The sequence below is a fragment of the Rhipicephalus sanguineus genome, chromosome 11, assembly GCF_013339695.2.
Source record: "Rhipicephalus sanguineus isolate Rsan-2018 chromosome 11, BIME_Rsan_1.4, whole genome shotgun sequence".
Lineage (NCBI taxonomy): Eukaryota > Metazoa > Arthropoda > Arachnida > Ixodida > Ixodidae > Rhipicephalus > Rhipicephalus sanguineus.
The window spans coordinates 84,948,558-84,973,455 of NC_051186.1; the positions used below are offsets into that span (position 1 = coordinate 84,948,558).

Consider the following 24,898-nt stretch of genomic DNA (forward strand, 5'->3'; position numbering starts at 1 on the left):
ATGATTGTTCAACACTAACGCCAAATGCGTGTTCTCAGTGATGCCCTAGTCATGCAAACAGCCAGTATGGGGCACCAATGCAGGTGTCCTTACTGGCTTCTCTTTGGTTGTCATTCGATACCAACCACACCAACAGTTTAAAACCAAACAAGGTCTTCCTTCCGACAAGGTAGAAGTATACTGAAAAGTAAATACACTCAAACCTCATAATAACAAAGTCACATCTGCCACGAAAATAACTTCGTTATATCCGAAAATTCGTTATAAACGTTTATTTGTAACACTGTAGCTATGACAACACTATTCTTCACTTACTTCGTTATAAGCGATAATTCGTTATATCGAGGTTTGAGTGTACTGTTTTTCACCCATTTCGTAGCATGATGATATTACAGAAAACGCACATGGTTTTTACACAAATAAAGCTTTGTAGTATAAGGCAAATTTTTCATGGTCTGGGGTTCTAACCAGAGACTGGTTCCTTTTCCGGGGCGGCTGCTCTACCACCTCGGCTAACCAGGAGGCTAGCCTATCGAATGCAACAGGCGAGTTAGTGGACAACTTCAAGCAGGGACATTGACTATAGTGTATCAGATTCTACGAAAGCCACTGATATGTCATGTTCAGGAATTACTTACAACAAGCGCGCTGCAGAAGAAATAAGGTGTGCAGGCATAGACACAGGAGAAGAGAAATGGAAAACACACAAGCCCGTGTTCCGTGTCAACATCTGCACACCTTACTTTCTACCATGATGAATCCCTACCAACTAGCATGTTTGGGTACAGCGCGAAAATGACAAAGACCATGCCACCTTACCAACTAGCTCAACTCGGTCATTTTATGAGTAGTATTAACAGAAAACAGGCCACTCTGTGGGAGCTGATATACCAGACACAACAAAAACTTTATTTCACTTTCTGTACAACAGGGCTTAATTCACAATAAAATAGCAAGAGAAAATAAAAACAAAATTTTACATCCCATATATACTTCGACACAAACTTTTCCAGACAGTTGAGCCACGACATGGAGGCTTTTTCTTAGAGATAAACAAGGAATGTAAATCAAGAAAAATAACCATCAACGTAAGATTTCTCTATTCAATTTCCATGCACCTGAATGAGAACCAAAATTTGCACTTTCAAGAGTGTAATGTGCAGAAAATAATGCCTATGTATTTCCTCTGCAGGGGGTGTAACTATGATGGGTGACTGTGATGAGATATGAAGAACAGTGGGCCGCAGATTCAGCTCAGGCCTGTAAAGAGACGAGAGAGCACAATAACAATCAAGGCACGAAGTGGACACATTTGATAAGATGGTTTCTTAAGCAAAACAATAACAAAAGCATCGCCAGAAAAATGACAAATCAGTGAACCTCTCAAATGCATTCATTGTGCCCTTAAATTTGGTGAATTACCAGGGTCTGCTGCTGAACCTCCCGCTCAAGCATCCCACTGACATGAGCTTGTTCATGGTGCTTGAGATGGTGGCCGCTGCATGGATTGTGGCATGTGCTACTTGATTGGAGATTGTTTCAAGCATGCCGTGTTCACTGCCACTCAGCAGGCATCATGCACTGATCCAGCGGAAACGGAGGAACATTTGCCCAAAGGCACAACTCGAGGCACAGCGCTGATGGTGCAGCGCTGCCATCGCTGAACTATGCATAGAGCGATATTTGCGTTGAGGAAATAGAAGTTCCGGATGGCCTTAGTGTCAATGAGTTCATTCCTGCGGATGAGTACGCCGTGCACAAGATGGTGACCAATGAGGCCATCATAGTTAACATGTGCAGAGCTGACGACCACCACAAACCAAAACGTCAAGATGACTAACACACCGGTTGTTTCAAATGCCACCACGCAAATGCATCCTTTTTTTTTTTCTGCCAGCACAAGAACGACCTGACAATGGCCCATTTTTGCAGTGCAAAGGCACCGCTGTCAAATTGCTACAAGGCAAGGCTTGATATAATAAGCTTACCGGCTTTTGGCAATAATTTCTGAAATTTTTTGCAAGCCACTCTGGTCATTGTTCTCTCAGCCTCACGCAACGAAATTCCCACAAAAGCAAATTTTCTTGCTTTCCCCGGCAATTTCGTTATTGCGGGTTTCAACTGTACTGCTTGAAGCAATTAAAAGGATATCTGAGGCAGCAAGAACTGCACAAGCTGCCGAGCAGTGATAACAAAATAATTATAGGAAGAAATAGCGAGCACTCACCGAGGTAGTCATCCATCAGTGTGCCGATGGCAAACTGTAAAGAATAGAAAACAAAAGAGGAACACTAAGCAGTGGAAATGTCAATTTCAAAACGTAACACATGCAACGTTACAATATACTTATGTGTGACAAAAGCAATAACAAACACTGTGATTGTCAATGTGACTGTGATTGTCAATGTGACTCGCGCATGCGCGTGAAGCTACCTGGAAGCAATGTTCTTTCCAATAAAACAGTTGTTAGTTTGGCACCAGTCCTGTCATTTCTTGTCCTTGTTCCTTTGTGCCTCCAAATTTCTGTCAGGCAATAACAAACATGCTGCCCTTCAAATACAAATAAAAGCCAAGAAATGCTAAAGTTTGGCAAATTACAGTTAATACTGTGTTGTTACTCAAGCTACTGATTGCTTATTAAAACATTCACACCGTCCGTTGGAGACACTGTAAAAAGATATAGTACCCTGCTCTATGATCCCAGTGGGGATGATCTGCACCATAAGTAAACAGAGATGCCCAAGAAGTTTATTCAACGAAACACGGACATTACTGTGGATTAGTTTTGTATGTCTTCCTATTGTTACATGTAGGAGGAACACAGGTGTAAGTGAAGTATGTGATTGAAGGAACAGGACTAGGAAAGACGAAATGTTTCGAGGAGCTATATCTGGGAAGATGGCAAAAGTCTGAGTATATTTTAGTAACACGGAAGCCAGTGTGTCGTCTTTGCAGCATTACGCATAAGGAAGTTTTAGCCATAACGAGCCAAAGTGTCTTTACATGTCGAAAGCCCCCACGCTCCACTTGCATTATTTCGTGTACCTTATGGTGCCATTTTTGAATGTCGAACAGTTTGGATCACTGACCTTTGGGTGTACAAAACCTAAAACTATAAATTATATAACGCGCTGTGTGACCTGTGCAACTCAATATAGTTCAGCAGCGGCAAGTGGTAAATGACTATTCTAAAAAAAATTGGACGCATGCGAAAATTTGCAAAATCACTGCCATCAATACGACGGTCGGTGAACAACCTCTGAAAAATTGGGCACCTAGGAATAACATACAGTTACAGTTGGCAAGTAAGCAACCACACACAAAAAAAAGCTATTGCTCGTGTCTCCATCCATCCAACACTTTCCTCCTGGATAAAAAAGTACGGCATGATTTCGTTTTTTTCGGACTACCACATTTTTCAGACGATTTCACTGTCCCTAGCGAGTTTGAAAAATTAGACGCCGACTGTAGTTGATACTTCCAAGATCTGCCCTTTTCCTAATTTGTCAGTACCTTTTTTTCCCTTTAATCAGCAAACACAGAACACGAAAGCCATTCAACAGCACCCAATTCCAGTAATCTTCATTTCTGCAATACAGCTGAACGCTTTTATATAGAAGATATGCACCAGGGGGCAGCTCCTGTTCCTTTCATGTGAGAGGCACCATGTTCTTATTTTCTGATGAGCCTTTATTTCCATGTAGGCACACTTCTGTCTCTTAAGCCTAAGGCTCCGTGTTTTCAAATAAATCCGAAAAAATCCGATAAACACTCGCCAGTAAAATTATCGACCATTCGGACTTATCCGTTAATCTTCGATTTTAACGGCCAATATCACCCTGTTCCATTCTTTATCAAAAGGGCATGTTCAAAGCAATCATTGAAATATCAGCCAGTTTGGCTGATATAAACATTACCTCACGTCAACAGCATCTCATGGACTACACCCATCACACATTTAAAGGGGCCATGACACGGCCACCCCACAATTTGCAGTTTTCAGCGAAAAACGTAAGTAGAGGGTTTACTATGCCTATACGTATATGAAAAATGGACTATAAAAGAATATTCCAGAGTGAAATAGGCCGTAGAAGTCTCTGGCTACAAACCCCACCCACAGCCGGCGACCGCCATTTTTGCCATGGCGTGTGTGACGTAATGTGCTGCATGGAGTGGAGCCGTTGCCTTCTACCAAAGTTTCAGCCACTGCAAATTGTTCAATTTCACTGCCAAGCTGAAGAAAGCTGAAATAGCTAGAATGCATGCGCAGCTGACCATGGAACAAAATCATTCGCCGGAATGCAGAAGCTCGTAGAGCAAGCAGCTTGTTATGTTGTGGCTTGTGAGCGCGCCAGTGTTGCCCGACTCCCAGCCCACTAGAGTGTTTATGAAAATATTCAGATATAAATTAAGTGCTTGATCGAATACAATAAAATATGGCCAGCTTGTTTGTGAACGCACAAGTATTAACCCCCATACACAGATCGTGATCGAAAATTCGATGTCATGGTTCCTTTAATGAAGGGCTTGTCGCGCACAGAGCGAGGAGAGACATCAATGTATGTAGGGCCTACAGGAGTGCGAGACAACATCTTAATACAGTCCATCCTGGATATATCGAACTCGAAGGGGACCGCGAAATAGTTCGATATATCGATAATTTGAAATACGAAATATGCGTATCTAAGGCTTTAATTAAAGCATTGCAGGCCACGACACAGTTTTCTGAAATCGTAAACAGCGCGAACATGACGATTCGCTCACGTATGCTAAAGAACAAGGTGAAAACTTCTTTTATTTCGCATGAAAAAAGTCCGTCAACTTGTCTTGCTTCTTGCGCGCCGTGAATTCATCAAGTCATCGTCAATATTATTGAAGCTTTCCAAATAAGCAAATTCAGCACCTTCCGCCACAACAGCGGTGAATGTGATCGACGCTGAACGCTGATGCGAGCTCTGTAGCGCGGTAAAGGGTTTCGCGGTGGCAACGGCGGCTGGCATCTTCAAACTGCACGGGTCCATTTCCGCAGCACCGGCAACGTCAGCTATGATCTCGGCATCGATGCAGTCAGAAACAACTACGTCGTTATCTGCACCGATGAAATCACTCGCTGTGCTCCCGTCCAATACGGCGCCCGGAAACGCTAAGTCGCAAAATTTACTGACGCACCGTACGCCGTAGTCGGCGGTCATGACGCGCCCGATGTCGTCACCTGGCACCAAGGCCCATAGGGAAACAGTGCGCGACGGTGCTTTACTTGACGTCGTTCCAAGCACCGGTCATCATTTTTATCGCTACGAACGGGACAATGCTTAGTTCGACTCCCGAATGACGATTTATCAAGAACAAAGCGCGAAGTACACATTTCCGCAAGAGACAACGCTGCACGAAGAAACATTTCTCCACCGTCGACATGTTGGCGATACCGATGGCACTTGTGGCTTTGCAGACGGCAGCCGCTACTTTGGCGAGAAATGCGAAAAAAGCGTAGCCTCTGAGATCCGTATTTTAAAACCGAAAACACTAAAAATACGTCACGAGGTTGCGGATCTCGAAGGCCATGCTTCGCGGGCCCGCGTATCATGATTTCCTAGCGCGGCAGCGCACGCGAGAGAGAAAAAAGAGAGAGCGAGGAGGACGCCAGCGGCTCCTCCGCGACCGCTTGCGCGCTATTGGTTCTCCTCTTAGGGTCACGTGGCTGGGCACGCGAGAGCGTTTACGAACGCACGCACGCACGGAGTAGTGTTTACGGCTGTTCCATCGGACGGAAGCACCCTCCTCCTAGCCACGCCAGCCACGCGGCAGATTCGCGCCACGCACATGGCGGACGCTCAAGTACGCGCGCCTGTTCTGAGTTCCGCTTGCCCATCTCACGTTGAGCGGGTTTCAATAAACGTGCTTCCGAGTGACATGTTGGACACGAGTACGCCTACGTGCGAAATAAACGCCAGATCTCATAGCCCATGTAACATCAAACAGGTTTCGATGAGCACGCGTGAGTTAGACCCAAGACCCGTGAAGTTAGACCCGTGAAGTGCCTCCGCGTCGACCTGTGCACGGACGGCGACGCACACGAGTGGATTGCCAGCTACAGTAGGAAAACCAACACGACATGGATCGTCGACAGGGAAACCCGAAATCCAAAGAGGTAAGTTCACGTGTTCGTTTCTTCTACAAGTGGTGAATAGGCCAGTCTAATAATAACATTTGATGATATCGACACCAATTGCGAAAATGCTAAATGCTCGCTCATCGTATGGAAAGGCGCGACGCTAAGGGTGATCGCGTGGTCTCAGTGACATGTAGAAATGTTAAATGGGGGCGTAAACACGCGAAAATGGACTATCGAAAATGCAAACATTACAAGGCCGCAGGCCCGTAGCCAGGGGAGGGGGCGGGCGGGGGGCCCGCCCCCTTCCCCCCCCCCCCAACTTTTTATGATATATGGTGTTTTACCGAAAATAAATAATGGAAATAGGCGTTTTGCTCAAATAGTCAACGTTTTCAGCAAGTGGGCGCACCCCGAAAAAAATTCCTGGCTACGGGCCTGCATGGCCGTATGCTAGGGAGGTTAATGCTTCAGCAGTGTGTTGCTTGCGGCGCGATCCGATCTGCCACTCAAACTTTTGAACGAGCCAAACGGGCGACAGGGCCGCAAATAGGAAAAGTTAGTGATAAAATCTTCTGCAGTTAAGCATGGTTCAATGGACGCGCCTATTTCAGGCATGGCTTTCCAAAAATAGAAAATAATCACACAATATCACCAAAATTCACAGTGAAAACAGAGGCCTCTTGGTTTCAGTTCATAACAACCTTTCAAGTACACTAACCGTACCAGTCGTTGACAGTTTTGCGGACTTCAGCAGCGGCATTTCCATGCTGCAGCTGCGGCTTTAGTGCACAATATCACTGCAGCATTCAGTCCAAAACACAGCGTCGCGCCTTTCGATACGATGAGCGAGCATTCAGCGCTTTCGCATTTAGCATTTCCGCGATTGGCGTCGATATCATCAAATGTTATTATTAGACTGGGCCTATTCGCCACTTGTAAAAGAAACGAACACGTGAACTTGCCTCTTTGGATTTCGGGTTTCCCTGTCGATGATCCATGTCGTGTTGGTTTTCCTACTGTAGCTGGCGATCCACTCGTGTGCGTCGCCGTCCGTGCACAGGACGACGCGGAGGCACTTTACGTGGCAGGGTTCTGTTTAGTGTCGCAGAAGTCCGTGGTATGCCCGTGTCACTGTGGCGCACGTAACCCACGAGCCGCTTCGCCCTTCTCAGTATTTTGCCAGCGTCCGTGGTGTGCCCGTGTCACTGGGGCGCGACCCACGAGTCGCTTCGCGCTTCTCAGTCTGGCAACAGACTTCTGCGACACCAAACAGAACCCTGCCCTTTACGTTGACACTCGGAACCACGTTGCTCATCGAAACTATCGAAACCCGCTTGCAGGCGCCCTCGGCGCGCGTATCTGCGGCGTCTCGGCGTGGCGAGGGGTGCTTCCGAACGATGGAACAGCCGTAAACACTCCTCCGTGCGTGCGGAAACGTGCTCGCCAGCCCAGCCACGTGACCCCAAGAGAGGAACCAATAGGGCGCAAGCGCTCGTCGAGGGGCCGCTGGCGTCCTCCTCGCTCTCTCTTTTTTCTCTCTCGCGTGCGCTGCCGCGCCAGGAAATCATAATACGCCGCGGGCCCGCATGCCATCGTGCGCGAAAAGACAAGGAAGGGAAAGCAAGCGTTACAAGGCTGCCAAATCACTTCGAATTCTCATTTTGGTGCCCTCGGCAATCAGCCTCTTTGAAAAACACTAGCCCATGCGTTAAAAGCTGCGAACCGCGCGTAAAATATACCGGTGAACTGACAAGCGCTGCGCAACGAACTAGAGCAACGCAATTTCGTCACCTGCGCGCGACGAGGAATTGGAACTTACAAGAACGTGGCCGAAAAATGATCAATAGTTGTTAGGAAAAATGCACTTTCTGGGCTTCGGCGCGGGGCAGCGTTCGATATAGCGGATGTTTCGCTGTGCGGGAGTTCGATATACGTGCTCACCAACCCCATACTTTTGCATGGAAAATTCAAGGGGATTTCTCAACTGTTCGATATAGCCAATAATTCGATATATCCGAGTTCGATATATCCGGGATCGACTGTATATACATGTTCCCCTGGTGACACTCGGGCACGCAAGATGACATCGAATATACGGACCTCGTAAAGCATGCTTGCGTCTATTATACAACACGCTTTAAGGCTGTAATATGCACAAATGTAGGTGTTCTGTATTCGAGTATCTGTGCTTGTGTTTATGTGTGTTTGTGCATTAAAGCTTTCCAGACAACTAAAATACACTTCATGTGTTCTGATGTATTTGTGCTCAGATATCATTTCATCTAAAACTTGGGAATACTGAGAATAATGCAAAGTTAAACACCGAATTTCAGAGAATTGGGGATTTACGAAAAATAAACTCCGAAAGCACGGACCCTACCTGTACCCAACTGTCAGTTAAATCAGTGCCTCGTATAAAGAGGTTCAACTGTACACACATTAATTGCCCTTAATTAAGGAAAACAAAGTTTGGTCCCCACAGTGACTACAGTGCAGAATGACGAGAAAGAAAAGCAACAGAGATTCTCAATGCACATTTTCCTTCTCAAGAGGCCCCCCCCACACACGACTTTCGCAGTGTGATGCTACTTACGATGTCCGACGCATCCACTCTCGTGCCTACGATCTTCAGCCTGATCTCGTCGTCTTGCTGGATGATGATGTCCTGGAAAGAAAACATCAAATCAGGTCATTATACTAGCACGCCAGTCGGTGAGCAAAATTAAAGGGGACATGAACCACCTATTTGCAAAGTGCCACAAACATTTTGGAATGAGTAAAGCACCCTGCAGAAATACACTGCCGAAAGAATGTTCTAAAGAGACATAGCACAAACGGAGGTACCGAATTTACTCAATTGTAATGCCAGGGGTGACTTTTGATTGCATCCAGAAAGAAAAAAATAAAACCACGAAAGTAACACGTAGGGCGACTTTTCGTTGCGTCCAACAGAAAAAGATGACCGTCAATGTAACGTGTGAGGCCAGCAGAGGCATGAAAAAGCGCATTTATTTTTCAAAGACTGCATCAAAATGTGGTATTTCGCACTACCCACGTGAACGCGTTGAACTTCGTTCATGGAATACCCATTCAACACCGACTGCCATAAGGCAACTGCGCTGTTCTATGACGAAATCAGCAACACGCTGCTCCAATTCAAGGTGGCAGCCATGCTCGTGCCTGAAAAGAAGCTCCTGCTGGAGCCATTACTTGTAGATGGGCGCCTCACTCACGTTGGGGCTTCAGGCAGCAGCTGATCTCTTCAGCCGTCAAAATAGCACACCTCTTGAAACGGGCGTCGTACTGAGCACAACACGTTCCCATCGCAAGGGCAGCCAAAGGAAGGTCGAAACAGCCAAGGGCAACCAAAGACAGCGAGACTGCCACACACGATGACACAAGAATGTGAAGTGCACGCCGTCACAGAACGAAAACAGAGAACGGTTATTGGCTTGTAGCGGATCTAAATCGCATTCGGCTGGCACATGTTGTCAACATAAATCGTGAAATGGCTAAAACCGTAGTCGTATATAATTGGGTACATCACTGCACATTTTAGACGACTTGAATTTCGGTATTTGATTGTAATGTGAAGGTCAACTTCAGGTAGCAAAAATCTGGAAAAAAACTCGTGTTGCATTTGAGTAAATACAGTATAATTTGCACTTAGGGCTCACTCGGACTCGGGCTCACGAATATTTTCCTCAACCGGACTCACTCGGGCTCAAGCTCACTAAAATACTACTATTACTCACCCCGACTCACTCTCCCTCAGAATCACGGCCCGATCTTAGTCTGAGTGAGTCAACTCATGAGTGACTTTGCTGACCTATGGGTATGATTAGGAAGACATCATGCCGACTAAGTAGAAACTACCGCTTGCCATCACTTGCTTTCTCCCATGACTCCTCCTCATCGTGCCAATCATGCGCGGTCGCCATTCGCTTTGTGAAAAAACCAAAGATGATCGGAGATTATTTTCTGTGCCAAAGAGATGGCTGCAGTGCATGTATTTAGAAAGTATAAAGCAACCTTTTATGAGATGTACTGTTTACATTTATGCTGTATTTTCTCGCGTCTGACTCCTCCCTGCATATTATACCCGCACACCCAACTACAACACCACCTTGGCAAAGCACACGGTGTTGTGGGTACTCATTTCTTGAAAAAGGTGACCTCTCTTTCCCCTAGCCATCTTTCACAACCATTTCCTCTCCCCCAAACGACACTCAGCCGTGCTCCTTTATGGGTTGCAAAAATAAGCGCCTTTCTCCTACTCAAACCATTACTACTGTATTTTATATGTGCAAGACTAAATGCAAAAGAAGCAAACATAAACAGAATAGAAGCCTAGTAAATCTAGATCACCGGTTAGCTTGCTGCAAACGTTGGGATGGCGGAAAGCGGTGCATCTTTTTCCCAGCAATGCTTGGGGATCACAGTATCTGCGTCACTGGCTTGCATTTCTTTTATTGAAGCATCCAATATGCAATACTGATGATGCACCATAAAAAATGGTCCAATGGGTGTGTTGAAAGCTTACCTGAGTATTTGGCTATGTGTTCAAAATGCTTAATTAATTAGAATAGCACTTAAATGTGCAGAAAGTGGCATAAGAAAACATATTTGTGTGTTCAGCAAATAACACTTTCCTCTGCCTCTCACAAGACATCTGCCCTTAAAATTATGGGTGTGCCAATATTCGAACTTCATAATATTTTTCGACTAGTGTTCGCTATTCGATTCAATTCGCACGGGAATGTGACGATTCGAAGTATTCGAACTTCCAGAAGATACAGTCAACGTCAGATTTTTCCGACTACCTGGGGACCGCAGAATCGTCCGGAAAAAAGAACTCCATGTTTCTCTATCCCGCTCAAGCGCTCAAATAGCCACAGCCACATCTGACATGGCATCAATGCCACCCAGTACATGTATCAAGTATTTTGGTGCACGCCCAGGCTCATGTGAACACATCCGATACCTGCCACAAACTCCACTTAACTACGTGCCAACCACCATTTTTATTGCGTCTTGTGATGGTCACGGCTGCTACCAACAAAGCGGAATAAATTACAGCTCTTTCGCATGGAGCATTTGGAAACGATGACGCGGAATACAAAGGTGCTGTGGCGAAAAAACAGACGACTTGTCCGGCTTTTTCTGATGCGTGTGCGCATGTTAACGAAGTGCTACTGCATGAAAATCTCCACTGACGAGCAGCATTTGCTGCCGTGTGAAGCCGACCGTTCCTAGTTATGTGCAGCACGTCGCCAACTAAGCTGACGCCGTCACTGCCAGGGCGCTTGCTGTACCGTACGCAGGCATTTGCTGTGAAAGTGTTTGTGATGCCCACTCCGTTCCTGACTGCACACGGGTGCAGCGATGGTAAGATGCTTATGTTCGTGAAGGCAACGAGTCTGTGCAGTGCACTAAGCAGTCTCGCACAAAGAGGCAGCATGAACCGTGGTGCGTTTGGGTTATACACATACAGTCGAGCCCGACTATATCAAACCTGTTTATATCAAATTATCCCGTGTATCAAACAATTTCTAAACACGGTAAATTTACATTGAGAATATATAGCGAAAGTTACTGTTACATCGAACGAAAATAGCAACGACAACCAATATATCAAACTCCATGTGCCTCAAAAGTGCCCCAGCAAGTTGGCTTTCCCTTGCGGTGGCGGGGAAAACTGCCGGCGCCACCCTAGAAAAAGTGGTTTAGACCCGGCTGTGCACGGGCGAACACCCCCCCTGCACAAAATGATCCTGGCCTGCTCGCAGCGCTTACAGCCAATCAGAGGCCGTCGTGCTTTCTCCGAGGCACGGAGGCAGTACAAGTGAGTGCCATTTTTTCTTTCTTTATGCTTGCGTGCCTGCAGCTGCCTCTTTTCCTCGAGTCCTCATTCAGCGTGGTCCATGCTGGTGGTGTTGCCTGTTAGCACTCAGTAAACTTTCTGGGCGCGCTGTTGTCATGGCTTGTGCAAAGAGGCAGAATTTGCCGTTCGCCGCGAAACTTGAAATCATAAATCGAGTCGAGCACAGTGAGAAGAAGTCCGACGTCGCCGCCGCGTACAAGATCCGCGTCGCTGCCGCGTACGGATCGACAATCGATGAGTTCGTCAGTGCGAATGATGATGTCGCCATCATGGGCCAGCTACAAGATGAGGACTACGTTGCAGACGTCGTGCCAGCCACGAGCCAAAGCGACAGAAATAAGGAAATTGACGATGGCCCGTTGCCTACATCCTCCGAAGTGATTAGTGCACTTGCGTTGGTACGGCGCTATTGCATAAATACAGAAGGCTGCTCCGACTCGTTGGACAAAGTGGAGGCGTGCGTGCTGTCGCAGGCAGCAAAGTCGTTGAAACAGAAGAAAATCCAGGACTATTTTGTTCCAAAGTAGGGCACGCAAGTAAGCCACCATATTAATAAAGTACTTTTCTTATTGGTATGTGCCTTTGTGTCATCAAATCCTATAGCGGGCCTATATCGAATTATGCCATATATCGAACTAATAAACGTTTTTGGCGAGTTCGATGTATGTACCCGGGTTCGACTGTATCACTATGCTAGGCCACATGCACTACTGAGCAGTTCGCTGAAGATGCTTATTGTAGTGAATGGACGAAATTTATTAGGGGAATCAGTGTGTTTGTGACCTTTAAGGGGAATTTTGAGGACTTTTGCGCAGATGTGACTATGAAGACAACAAAGACAAGAGGGCAAGCCAGGGGCAGGTGGCACGCGCGGCAGCGGCACGAGAAGAAAAATAAAAAAGAAGACAAGGAAGAGAAGCGTGTATAGAACACGCAGAGAATTAAGCTGGTCGAAGGACACGCGAGACCAGGGCGCTGTTCGTGGAGCTCCTCTTGCCGTTCTTGGCAAGGGCCTGGAGCTGAGGTGCATGCCTGGTGGTGCAGAAGTTGGCGGCGGCTCCTGCTAGGGCACGCAGAACCAGTGCGCTGTCTGTGGAGCTCCTCCTGCCTGTTTCTGGTGAGGGCCTGGAGCCAAGGTGTCTGCCTGGTGCTGCAGATACTGGCCGTGGCTCCTGCTGTGTCGGCATGCAGGACAGGGACAGCCGGTTCCTGAGTGGCGCTGCCACCTGGGACGGCGTAAGGCTGTGTTCTTGTTCGAGGCCTAACGAAGGCCTTGTCTTCGTGCCGAGGCCGTACGCGAGACCTGTGCCACCTGCGTGCCTTGGCTCGCCTACGACAAGGGTCGTCGCAGCATGCGAAGACTGGCGCCTCCAGAAGACGTCATCGCCGACGAACCTGTGAGATGTCATTTTCTCCCATACGTCGAACATTCCGCCCTTACGACCTTGAGTGTAATTTAAGTGTGTTTTGCTCCGTGCATGTTTGTATTTCGTGATCATTCCTATAGTAGTGTCTTTTGTCATGATAAATGTTGTTTCGCGTTCACTGGTGTCTTCTTTTGTCATTCATTCCGTTAGCCAAGCACACGCACACATGATAAACCCCACTGTCGTTACACTTATCATAAGGGTTATCAGCGATTAAGCCACAGTGGCGTGTGTGCTGCCTGCCGCCATCACGCCTCTGTGCATTTCCAGTGCTTATCCATAAAGACATCACTACACTGCACAGTGATAGTGGCCCCTTCAAATTTTCGGTCTGCTTCACCCCTTAACACTTAAGCATTGCGGCAAAGCTGACTTTCGGACATTGCTTCAACCACTAACAAATCGGCTCACGAAAGTGCTGGTTCGAACCTACGCGATGATAGATGAGGCAGTGGTGGGGGCTTCAATTAATGCTGTTTCGGACCTGAAATTTGGGCAGGAAGTCCGAAAAACCAGATGCCGAAGAGTTTCAGCGTCCAGAATTGCAGATGTTCTTCTACACTGGCGTCTGTGGGGCAGATTAGGAACTCCGGACTCAAAGGAAGCACGCATATGTCCATCCCATCAGTTGGGCCTCCACAGAAGTTGAAAGAGGAGGAGAGGTTAAGGAAATAGTGTCTTTTCTTTTCAGGTGTAAAGTGTTGTTGACACCACAATGGTTGCACCAAATCATGTAAATATATACAATTCGGTCTCTGCATTGCCTCGTTCTCGATAAGACAACTAGGAAACATTACCCCTGCAGTGCTTCACCAACCTAGCCAAAACGAAATGCTTTCGTGTTGCTATCTCATAAAAATATGCTTAGGGATCCTCTGCAACTTTTTTTCTGTAATTTCGCTTCGAAGTACTAGAAAAATATTCCAAAATATTTTATTCGATTCACACTCAAACTTTAATACAGTCGAACCCACTTATAACGATTCCCACGTATAACGATGTATTGGTTATAACGACCATATTTAGGTGCACTTACGATTTCCAATGCTAAACATTGAAGCTGCGTCCACATATAGCGAACATTTTTCAAAGCCTCCTACTTTTACAACGAAGACTTCAGACACGGTCGCGGTAAAAATATGGCGCATACGAAGCAAAAAAAAAGTTTAAACAGGCCTTCTAAAGCATGAGAGGGGCGCGCGCTCGCGCGTGTGCCCCGCTCCAGTTTACTCGCGACTAAGATGTCCCTGATTGGCTAGCACCGCACGCAGATTTCGGACGCTGCGAGTGAGGTCGCTGACTTTCGAGCCTTTTCTTTAGTGGCAGAATGGCAGTGAGGAAAAAAAAAAGAGGAGGCAGCATGAAGCCTTGCGGTCAGCTTTCGCACGGTAACCTTTCCTGACGCCGTTCTCTGCAGCTACGACCACCTACGATGAACCAAACAATGCCTTGGAACGCAAGAAGGCATAAATGCAAGAAGTGATAACCTGCGATAACTTTCATCGCATAAAGGTTCACTGTGTTCCTCAACTAGTCGACGACACAATGTGCCGCAAAAGGTCGTCCGTATTTTCGGTAACGGCAGAAACCGGTCGATCAGTGATAACGATTTCCGCGCGATTGCAGCGATGCCTTCGCAGATAAGCACCAGAAAAGAGTGAAGGTGAGGTGGCGGCCACTGATGAACGGGCAGTTATGACTTATAGCCGACAACCTTTATCGCAGTCATCTGTAGATATCGCCTCGGATGCGCGTGTGGCGTACGCCGTACACTGTGCGGATTGACGACGGTACGAGCGCGCCATGCTGCCGTTCGCAAGTTCGCCGCCACCACGTCGTGCGAGACCGCTTTAAAGTGCGCCTCGCTTTGTAGAAACGAAAGTAGCTCACTGTTGTTGAGCGGTGCGGGCACCCAGAAACGTCGAACGCACAGACAGCGAATCGTATACTGCGTGTTTGACTAGGTGACAACTCAAGTGCAGCCGCGAATTGTCGAGCAGGCCGCGAGAGAATCGTAGAGACGCAGAGTGCGCGTTGCATGCAAATGCTTGTTTTCGCTGCGTTGAACGAACAGGCTACTCGCCGCACCCGTGCATGGTCCGGAGTGAAGCAGGCACGAAGAACGTACAAACGCGTGCATACGGCATACAGCAAGCGGCCTACAGTGACTCCGCGAGCCGAGTAGGGGACGCGCTGCACGCAACTAGCCAGGAATGATCGGCTCCACGTGGCAGTACCGCGCTTCGGTGAAACGGTGTCAGTTCACAGCAAAGGCGGGTAATTCACTCGTGTAGCACGTAGCGGGCGTCGCTTCACGACGCGAAAAGGCTTAGCTTGTCACCGGAGGGGTTGGGTGCACTTCAATAAAAGTGCACAGAAAAAAAAAACGGCTTGGCCGCTAATCGCACATTTTTAAAGGCGAGTTCATATGCAACGAACTACTGATATAGCGACCACTTTTCGAGACACTTTCGAGTTCGTTATTAAGCGGGTTCGACTGCATTCCAATTCTCTTAGCACCCAACATTTTGCTATTCGAATAGATCTACTGAAAAAATATTTCTCAGGAGAATCCTGGTTCCAAACAAGCTGATAATATGCCACACTCACCTCATCTTGTGTCCTGTAGCATGGTGGGTTGGAGTTCGGGTCAAACTGCATATCCGATGGGATGGACTGGAATGCGCAGGATTCGGAAAAAGAAGAACACATACCTCGAGGTGCGCAACTAATGAGCAACACGGCAAATGCGGCAAACATTTGAGCAGGCACTGGTGAAGGGATGAAGCAGTTGAAGAAACAACATCGTAACACAGGAGTGTCAAACATGCGGCCTGCGAGCCACATGTGGCCTGCAGAACTATCGCTAGCAGCCCGCGGCTGTCTGGGGGTGCTAGACTTCAAGGAGTTTCTTGATCATGCATGCTTCCCGGCGCTACGTCGACAAGCTGCTAGGATCATCACCATGTTCGGAAATACCTGCTCGTATGAACAGTCGTTCTCCTTGCTGAAAGTGAACAAGTCTGGTCGAGGATGAACACCTCCGATCGACCATGAGGATCAGTCTCCGCACAAGAACTTAATACGGACATATCTTGTCTCGTCATGGGTAACGTGTTACAGGAATGATACCAGCATGTTTAGAACTTTAACGGTTGTTTTGTGCTTTAGAAGGAATGAAGTTTTGCGACTTCGATAAATGGCACTCGAATTATTTCTACGCCTTTGGCGATTAATAACGCTTTGTTCGGGTAAGCAATGTAGACGTTACTGGTATCAAGCTTCTTTTTTTTTTTTCGTGAGGCACCCCACTTGGTCACCATGTGTTGCAACATAAATGTGGAACAAAAGGCTATATTTAAGAATTGGCATCCAGATTTGAGACATTCTGGAGATTGGTATCAACTTGTTTCTCGAATCCTGACTTGAAATGCCCGCCAGAAGTGGCCCATAGTATCCGATATGGGAAATGCCTTCTTTGAAACGGCAACATTAGTTGACATTTGGCTGAAACTGCCTTCCCCCCTTTCTCCGTTATATCTTTCTTCGCTGTCTCGGCCCTTGCAGGACCAAGTTTCGTGACCAGCAGCCCGCTAGTTTAGGTGAGTTTGAGACCCCTGCCGTATGCCATGGCAACATTAATTAGCATGACGAAAATGCAAAAATAAACTATGTGGTCTTTATGTCGTATTTCCCACTGAGCTTATGACGCTCTATTGTCTGCCCCAACTCACGCAACTATGCACTCGTTAGAATTTGAAACAACACTCTTTTTGTAATGAACTAGCTTGCTTCTCCACAGTGCGAATTTGCGGTGCAGCAAAGCAACGATAATAAGCAAAGGCCAGCTGAAATCACCCACAAGGACGAAGGAAAGACAACAACAATTTGTCATCTTTCTTCTGTTCTCGTTTGTGCTTTCTCCTTGAAATCCTCCTCACTGTGCGCAACCAACGAGCTCAGGCAAATGCTATTTTCACGCACCGATAACGCATGTCAGTCATATCAGGTGCATGGATAGGCCAATGACACAGACAAATTCGAAAATACTTCGGGGCAGCCAACTATCAAAGGAGCATTCACGGAAAAAACCTTGAATCTTGTTTTTTTTTCTGTTGCAGTAAGTAGCTAATGACACACTTATCATGGCTGGAAACCTCGTTTGCTCAAGCGCAAGATGGTCAATTATTTGGAGACATCTTTAAGTGCCCAGTCACAGTTTCGGTTTCAGAGAGCGCCATGAGAGGCGGGACTCAGGGTGACCTTTCTGTAAACACGTATGGCCACGTGAACGCACAAAAAAAAATTGGCCGCGTATCTGCGTGCTTCGCTGCAAATGTCGTCGAAAGACGATAGTCTTCTGCCAGCTGTACTACATGAGTCCTGGTCTCATCCACGGCCACCCGTGATGCTGTTCCCAGGGCCACTGCCAGGTTGCAGCACCATATCATCAGAAGAGGGCTTTTTCGTGCATAGCATCGCATTTTCAGCACAACCTAAGAAACACTAGGGTCTTCAGAATTACGTATCTATGTATTTTCTAGGTAAAGGAATACGCCACCTAGTACTTATGTATTGATGCTGTGCCTCAGATATGCGTAATATTTGCTTTTAGATCGACAATGTTCACAGGTATGAACGCAGCTACCAGTTCAAGATGGCTGGGCGTCCAGCAAGTGCTTAAACTTTGGCCGGGTGGCTGAATCATGTGACAGACAGAAAGACAGACAGACCAAAATTTCTAGCGTTCATGTATCCCAAGAAACACTATCGTCTTTAAAAGTGACGCACACTGCTTGCAGCAATGCGTGCAAGTGAGCACCTCAATGACAACTGCAGGAGAGAGCACATGCAAGGAGCACGGCAGCCAACACAAACTCGCGACTCGTGTGACGTTGGTTATTTACACTAAAACCAAATTGACGTAGGTGTTGCGAGGTGCTCCGTTTCGCACTCACTTGCACGGCATACAATTTAAAATTGATCTTGAATATGTTCTAGGCTGTATTAATTGAGAAAACACAATGCCGATCCAGTTGGTGACACATTGTTACTTAAAACATTCCAGCGCCCCTTTTGACAAGGACGGGACAAAGAAGTGCACCCCGTCCTGTCAGCGTCCATCCTGTCACGCACTTCTTTCTCCTGTCCTCATCAAAAGTAGCACTGGAATATTTTAAAGTGAGGCTGTTGATATTTTGTACACAAGGTGTGTGCATTGACACAAATTTATCTCGTAACTTATCTTGAATTCAAAATTTTGTGTCCATACTCCTTCAAAAAGCATTCAAGAAGTTGGGCACAGTTATTCCCAGGCCCAATGGTACTTGCTGAAGCATTGACGGGACTGCTGAGAAGTCAAATCATCGATTCGCAAGCTGCGGTTCCAGAACTTAAAAGCTGGAGGGACAATATGATTTGTTCTTGCTTTTTTTTCTTTTTTAGTGAAACTTTGGCAATGTCTCATGAGATGTTGCAGCAACGAGAAGGGGCACACTTTTATGCGTGATTTCAACTTGGCGCATTTCACACTTTTCCTTGCTTACAATATAGATTAGTTGCATGTTCGCACCGTGTTTTGTAGTACTCTTTTGTCCTTGACGTATGCAAGGTTTACGTAGTCCTTTCGATATGCACATTGGCACTGTCTGAGTTAATCAAAAACTGTTTTCTAAGGTGTCTGATACTTCAGCTGCTTCTAAGCAAAGCCCGTGGGGCTAGTGCAAATGGCGGTACTGCTGCCCAGTTGCTTCAGTCACAATGTCTGAATTATCAAATAGCAAATGTAGTACATATTATTGAACCCATTAGTACCAGTGAAGCACTCGACCATTCCAGGCCGTAGTCCCAACACTGCAAGGATGGCATATCGTGCCCTTGTTCCAGGCACATGTACAAAACTCACATGCCTCGAGATGAAACAGGAGAGCGGACCGATCTCCTCTGGCACTGTCTGAGTTAATCAAAAAATATTCTCTAAGGTGTCTGATACTTCAGCTGCTTCTAAGCAAAGCCCGTGGGGCTAGTGCAAATGGCGGTACTGCTGCCCAGTTGCTTCAGTCACAATGTCTGAATTATCAAATAGCAAATGTAGTACATATTATTGAACCCATTACAGTATAGACCGCTTATAGCGTAAGTCGCCGGAGTCGCGAATATCCGCACTATAAGCGGTACCGCACTATAACCAAAACAAACTTCTTCAAAGGCTGCACTTGCGCAAAACGTGTTGGGCATGTAGCCTCGCGTGTCCGATAATCGACATATGCGATTTGGGGCGCTTACAACCACTTAAATCTCCGAATGTTCAAAAATTAACCGCCAAGACCCGCATTGCCAACGAAATGAACACGGGGGAAAAAAGCAAACAAAACAAAGTGCCATCGCGGAAATTCTCCGACTACGTTTCAGGCCACCTCGAGGTATGCGCATTACACAGAAACCAGAATCGCGACCGAAATTTCACGTGCTGAGCGGTACCGATCGTTCGATTTCACGGGCGCGCACGCGATGTCCAAGACATTGCAATCGAATCCGGAACCACCATTCGAGAGTTGCATGTGCCAACCATGCCCTCGTTTGCATTAACGATATGATTCCCTTCCCTTCAAGTGCAGCCATCACAAAAAGTATCGTTGATTCCGCACCAAACCGCAACTTTTATCGCCCGTGACCGCTACCGAAAAGCAACCAACGCTGATTAGGCCTAGCCTGCGGTTCAGCATGTTGTCGCGGGAAGTTTGTCTAAGACAACATGAAGATCGGACGTCGAAAAGATCGCACTCAAACACTAACCCAAGAACAGCGCGCGTGATACGAAGTTTGTGTTCGCGGCCGGGAGATCAACGGCGACAAAAGCCCGCCAAGCTCGTTTAAGTCCGCGCACTGGCAGAAAAGGCGAAAGCTCGCGTCATGAAGCCGCAAAACTTTTCAATTTGCGGACGAGGTAGCAAACGCGATATCTTTAGCAAGTGTGATAACGACGACGCTTTTCCCGACAGGAAACTTACTTTAAAGCGCACTTGATGAGGACGCGATCGTACGTTCCACGCGGAACGCGCTGCCGGCAAGCGGCCGCGGAGCCTTGCCGCCTCGCCACCGCCGGTGCAAAGGCTACTCCGTCGCCTAGGCAACCACCACCCTTCCCCACTTGGCGAGCCCGCACAGCGCTGCCGCGGTCTTTTTCCTTCCTCCGCCCCTCGTTCGTTCACTGTGCGTGCCGTCGCCCTTCGCAACGACCTCGTCGCTCCCTCCCCAGCGGCGTACCTCCTTTGAGAACCGCACTCGTTACCGCGTTTCTCAGAAATATTTTCCCGCCACCGCATTATAAACGGTATTTCATCTTGGGGGACTGCACAATAAGCGGTATGCGTATACATGCGGTTCTATGGGAGGGTAAACGGGAGTCGAAAAAGACCGCACTATAACCGGTCCTGCACTATATGCGGTTACGTTATAAGTGGTCTGCACTGTAGTACCAGTGAAGCACTCGACCATTCCAGGCCGTAGTCCCAACACTGCAAGGATGGCATATCGTGCCCTTGTTCCAGGCACATGTACAAAAGAGGTCAACTCACATGCCTCGAGATGAAACAGGAGAGCGGACCGATCTCGGTGAACAGGCCAACCTAAAAAGAACATCGAACACTGTGTTCAGAACACAGCACATTAATGTGGTAACAACACTAACCACACATAAGCCCCACTAGTTACAGACTTTTAGTTCCATTGAAGAAAATGAGCTCTTGGAATCATTACACGCACCAATACATCACCCCAGCCAACTTCAATTTCAGACTTCCCACATTTTTTTGCAATATCACTTTGCATTAGTGCTGCATCCAGCTACATTCACTAATTTCCATGACATCAAGCAATTTTTTTCTGTTGAATTTACCATACAAATGTACGTTTGTGCTGCTGGTTTTGGTTAGAAAACTTGAACGTTATGGCAACTTTTATCGGAGATTCAGACAACAATCCTGAGTCACAAAAATTCTTGTGTCGACGTCATTTGGGTGTGAGCGAAAAATCGAAATAGATGCAAATAAATAAATAATAAAAATCTTGGAGCTAAAGTGGAAATCGAACCCAGGCCTTCTGCGTAACCATCAGGTGTTTTACCACATAGCTATGCTAGTGCTTGAAACTGCTTCGGGAAGGAGCACTATACAGGCGTCGTGTAGTGCGAAGAGTCCCGTTAACACACACAGTTTTGTGTGGCAGAAGGGTAGAATTTCATAAGGCAACAAGAGAAGACCTCTTGTCGATAAAACATTATTACAGTAGTGCCAACATGTGAATAGCGAAATCCGACAGGGCTGCGTCTTGCATAATGAGCTCAAATGCCAAACTTTTATATCATATTTCAAAGGAAGCTTTGTTTGAAATGTCCATCAGATTTTGATGCTGTGAATGGTTTAAAGCATAGGTTACCTTTCTTGTGTCAATGTGTTTACTGAAGAATTTAAATTTAAGGTTGCTTTTCCTTGTAGTGTCCAACTGGTTTAGACAAGGCAGTCGTATTGTGGAAAGAGTGATGCAGTCGGTAAGTAGGAAGGTGCAAAGAGAGAGAGTAATGGCTTCTGCAATAGTTGCACGAGCAGTGACATCATAGGCTGAGGAGATTGTGCAGTGCTGATTGGTTACCACAAACAGATTGTATAATCAGGCCACATCAGCAGGGTAGATTCGAGTTTCAATTACAGTGGCCTTTACTGAATGTCGAGTCTACATAACTGCTGTTCTTTCTTTAGCAACAAATAAAATACTCGCACACAGAAAGTAGACTTGGTACCTTTGAACTTCTAGTTCTTACAAAAAAAAAACGGAGAGAAGTTAGGGAGATTAACGAAAAAATATCTGCGTTTTTCAGAGAGGTTGTTGGATCACAGCTTAAAGCAAGGTTTTGCTGCGACTCATCAACTAGGTCGAAATTGATATGCACATTAACACAAATGTCGTGATCCTGAACTGATATCGTATTGACACATGGAGTTGGTGCATATAAAATAAACTGTGTAACAGCAGTGTGCCTAATTTCTTGATCGTTTCTTCGTGTGTCTGGCTCTCAGCCACGATAGCACTGCAAAGCACAAGATACAAACAATGCCACAGGAACAAATCATTCTGTTAGTATATTGCAATAACAGAATGCACGATGCACGCAGAGAACACCAAACTCCTGAAATCCTCTATCACATGTCACTAAGGCAGTGGCATACCTTGTTGACTTGCGTGACTACGGCGTCCAGCACTTCTCCCTTGAAGGGCCTGAAGACGATGGCCCTGTACCGGACGGGATACACGACAAATCCCCTGCCAGGCTGAATCAGGCCTCCACCAATGTTGTCGATGGTGGTCACGGCCACGACGAAGCCATACCTGCCGCCACATCATAATGCGGAGTTAGCGAAGATTTCTCGCGCTTCAAATTTCAAAATAAGGATTGAATCATTCTTGCATTGAACTTGAAAATCTCTTACAAAGACACATTTCTGTTCAAATGTGAGGTATAACGGTGCTTATTGAAGTCTGCACAGAAAAAAAACCTAGGCAAGTAGTAAAAACAATTGTTTCAAAGAGCTACACTGTTGGTGAGCAAACACTTCAAGTGACAAATCTTTTTGGGACGTTAAACCCCAGATATTATTATTAAGTGACAAATCTTGATCAATTCATATCTCCCACATGAAAAGATGGTGTAAGGAGGAGCAAGGTTTCTTTAAAAGGGCACTTTTCGAAGTCAAGATTGGTTCAACATCTGCACTCTGCATCGGTTAGGTCATCTTGGGAGATAGAGATTAATTCTATATCTACAATGCAGCATTCATGATGTAAGGCATCTGTGGATGCATAGGGTAAAAGAGTCAGTTAACAAGGCATCTGGTTGGTTAACAAGGAATATCGTCTCATAGCGCAAGATCACATCAGTTCAAACAGTAATCACACCGTCTCATCCTATGCTCACCAAAGACAGTGGCCCCGTACTGACCACGGTCTAAACACCAGGCAAACCCAACATAATGCTAATCTTTTAAGACGAGTGCAATGTACTCACAGAGTAGCTGACATGGAGGTGGTGTGTTTTGTACACCACACGCACCTATATACATATATGAAAGTTATTTTTAAGCAGAGCTAACTTATGGTGAAAGAAACTAAAGCGTGCAAACCGGGACACAAGAGGAGAGAATCAAACACAGTGCTTACGTTATCTCCTCATATGTTGTGCCCGCGTTTGTAGCTTCGCGTCCTTTCAGGAAAGGTCCCTGTCATTAAGCAAAATTTTTTGTCATTCTCGCTTTGATAGGGCTCACACACACACACACACACACACACACACACACACACACACACACACACACACACACACACACACACACACACACACACACACACACACACACACACACACGCACGCACGCACGCACGCACGCACGCACACACACACAAGCGCGCGTTTTAGGTACAAAACATGCTTGCTTCCAACTGCAGCTAACTGATGTGTTTACTTGCGATGACCTGCGTGCTCAACACTCTAAGATCAAATAAAGATAGGCTTTGGTATGCTGATGTCGCTGAACATGTTCCACGAGCTGGGCACAATTCGCGCACTTGTGAAGCTTGTTCGCAGAATGGTCGCGTTCGCCTCTACACTACTCACTTCCCCGTGCAAGTTCCTTCCACTTCGGCGTACAGCTTCTGCTTCACCGTTTCGACGAGCTGGGGACCGAAGTACTTCGGATGCAGCAGGATTTCGTGGTCCAGGGATATCTGCAAAGACACCACAAGGAACGCAACAAAAAACAAACGATCAGCAGCACTTCGCGAGTCACAAACGCGACCACCGCGGCCTTCTTACGAGCCTGAAACCCGCCATTTACAAGTAACAAATATGAACTGGAGGCACCGCGGCTGTCATCATTCATCAGGCACCACACGAATACGATTTCCGACGCAAAACTCACGTGATAAAACATCTTGTCGCTGAAAACAACACGGTTGTCACGCGCTGGAAATTTTCTGCACGATGCAAAGCGGCAGCAGCAGCAGTCCCTGATGACTACTGCGATTGGATAAATCAAACAACTAGAGCCCTCGGAGCTTCACGTTCCTTGCACACTTTGCACGATGCCGGTTCTTTATAGCACTAGCTGTTATTTCTGCTAAACTAATATTACATATGCACAGTAGCCTGCGACATTGGAACGACTGATAGTGTTGAAAAAAAAGACGATGTTGTTACTACAATTTCGGAGCCCAGCTGACGCTTGCAGTGCAAAAAACCATAGCCTTCAAGACATGTAACTATTACTAAGAAAAAAAAATATTGCATTTTGAGTTTTGACGGTTCAGACACCTTGAAACTAACGTTCCAGTTGTCCTTTAGTATCCTACAAAAATGTTTAAGTGTACTAAAAATGCTACATTCAATTTAGCGAGTAAAAATTGCATCACGGCCGCCACAATTTG

At 46.5% G+C, this 24,898-nt stretch overlaps 1 protein-coding gene across 1 annotated transcript; it reads right to left on the reverse strand.

Annotated features, from left to right (window-relative positions):
- Positions 1–888: 888 nt before the first annotated feature.
- On the reverse strand, positions 889–24,519 carry LOC119373286 (DNA-directed RNA polymerase II subunit RPB7). The gene is made up of 8 exons (XM_037643308.2): positions 24,394–24,519; positions 24,090–24,199; positions 22,648–22,807; positions 21,001–21,051; positions 16,034–16,099; positions 8,706–8,777; positions 2,228–2,261; positions 889–1,260 (listed from the first exon to the last, which is right to left on the reverse strand). Exons 1-8 carry the CDS (start codon positions 24,403–24,405, stop codon positions 1,250–1,252), a joined length of 516 nt encoding a protein of 171 aa, XP_037499236.1. The 5' UTR covers positions 24,406–24,519; the 3' UTR covers positions 889–1,249.
- Between the last annotated feature and the right edge of the window lie 379 nt (positions 24,520–24,898).

Bases quoted from the DNA above. Each gene is read 5' to 3' on its own strand.
- LOC119373286 (XM_037643308.2), bottom strand. The intron at 8,778-16,033 runs GTGAGTGTGGCA...TTTTCTTTCCAG, and splicing joins GCTACAGGACACAAGATGAG to GACATCATCATCCAGCAAGA. The intron at 2,262-8,705 runs GTAAGTAGCATC...TATTCTTTACAG, and splicing joins GAGTGGATGCGTCGGACATC to TTTGCCATCGGCACACTGAT.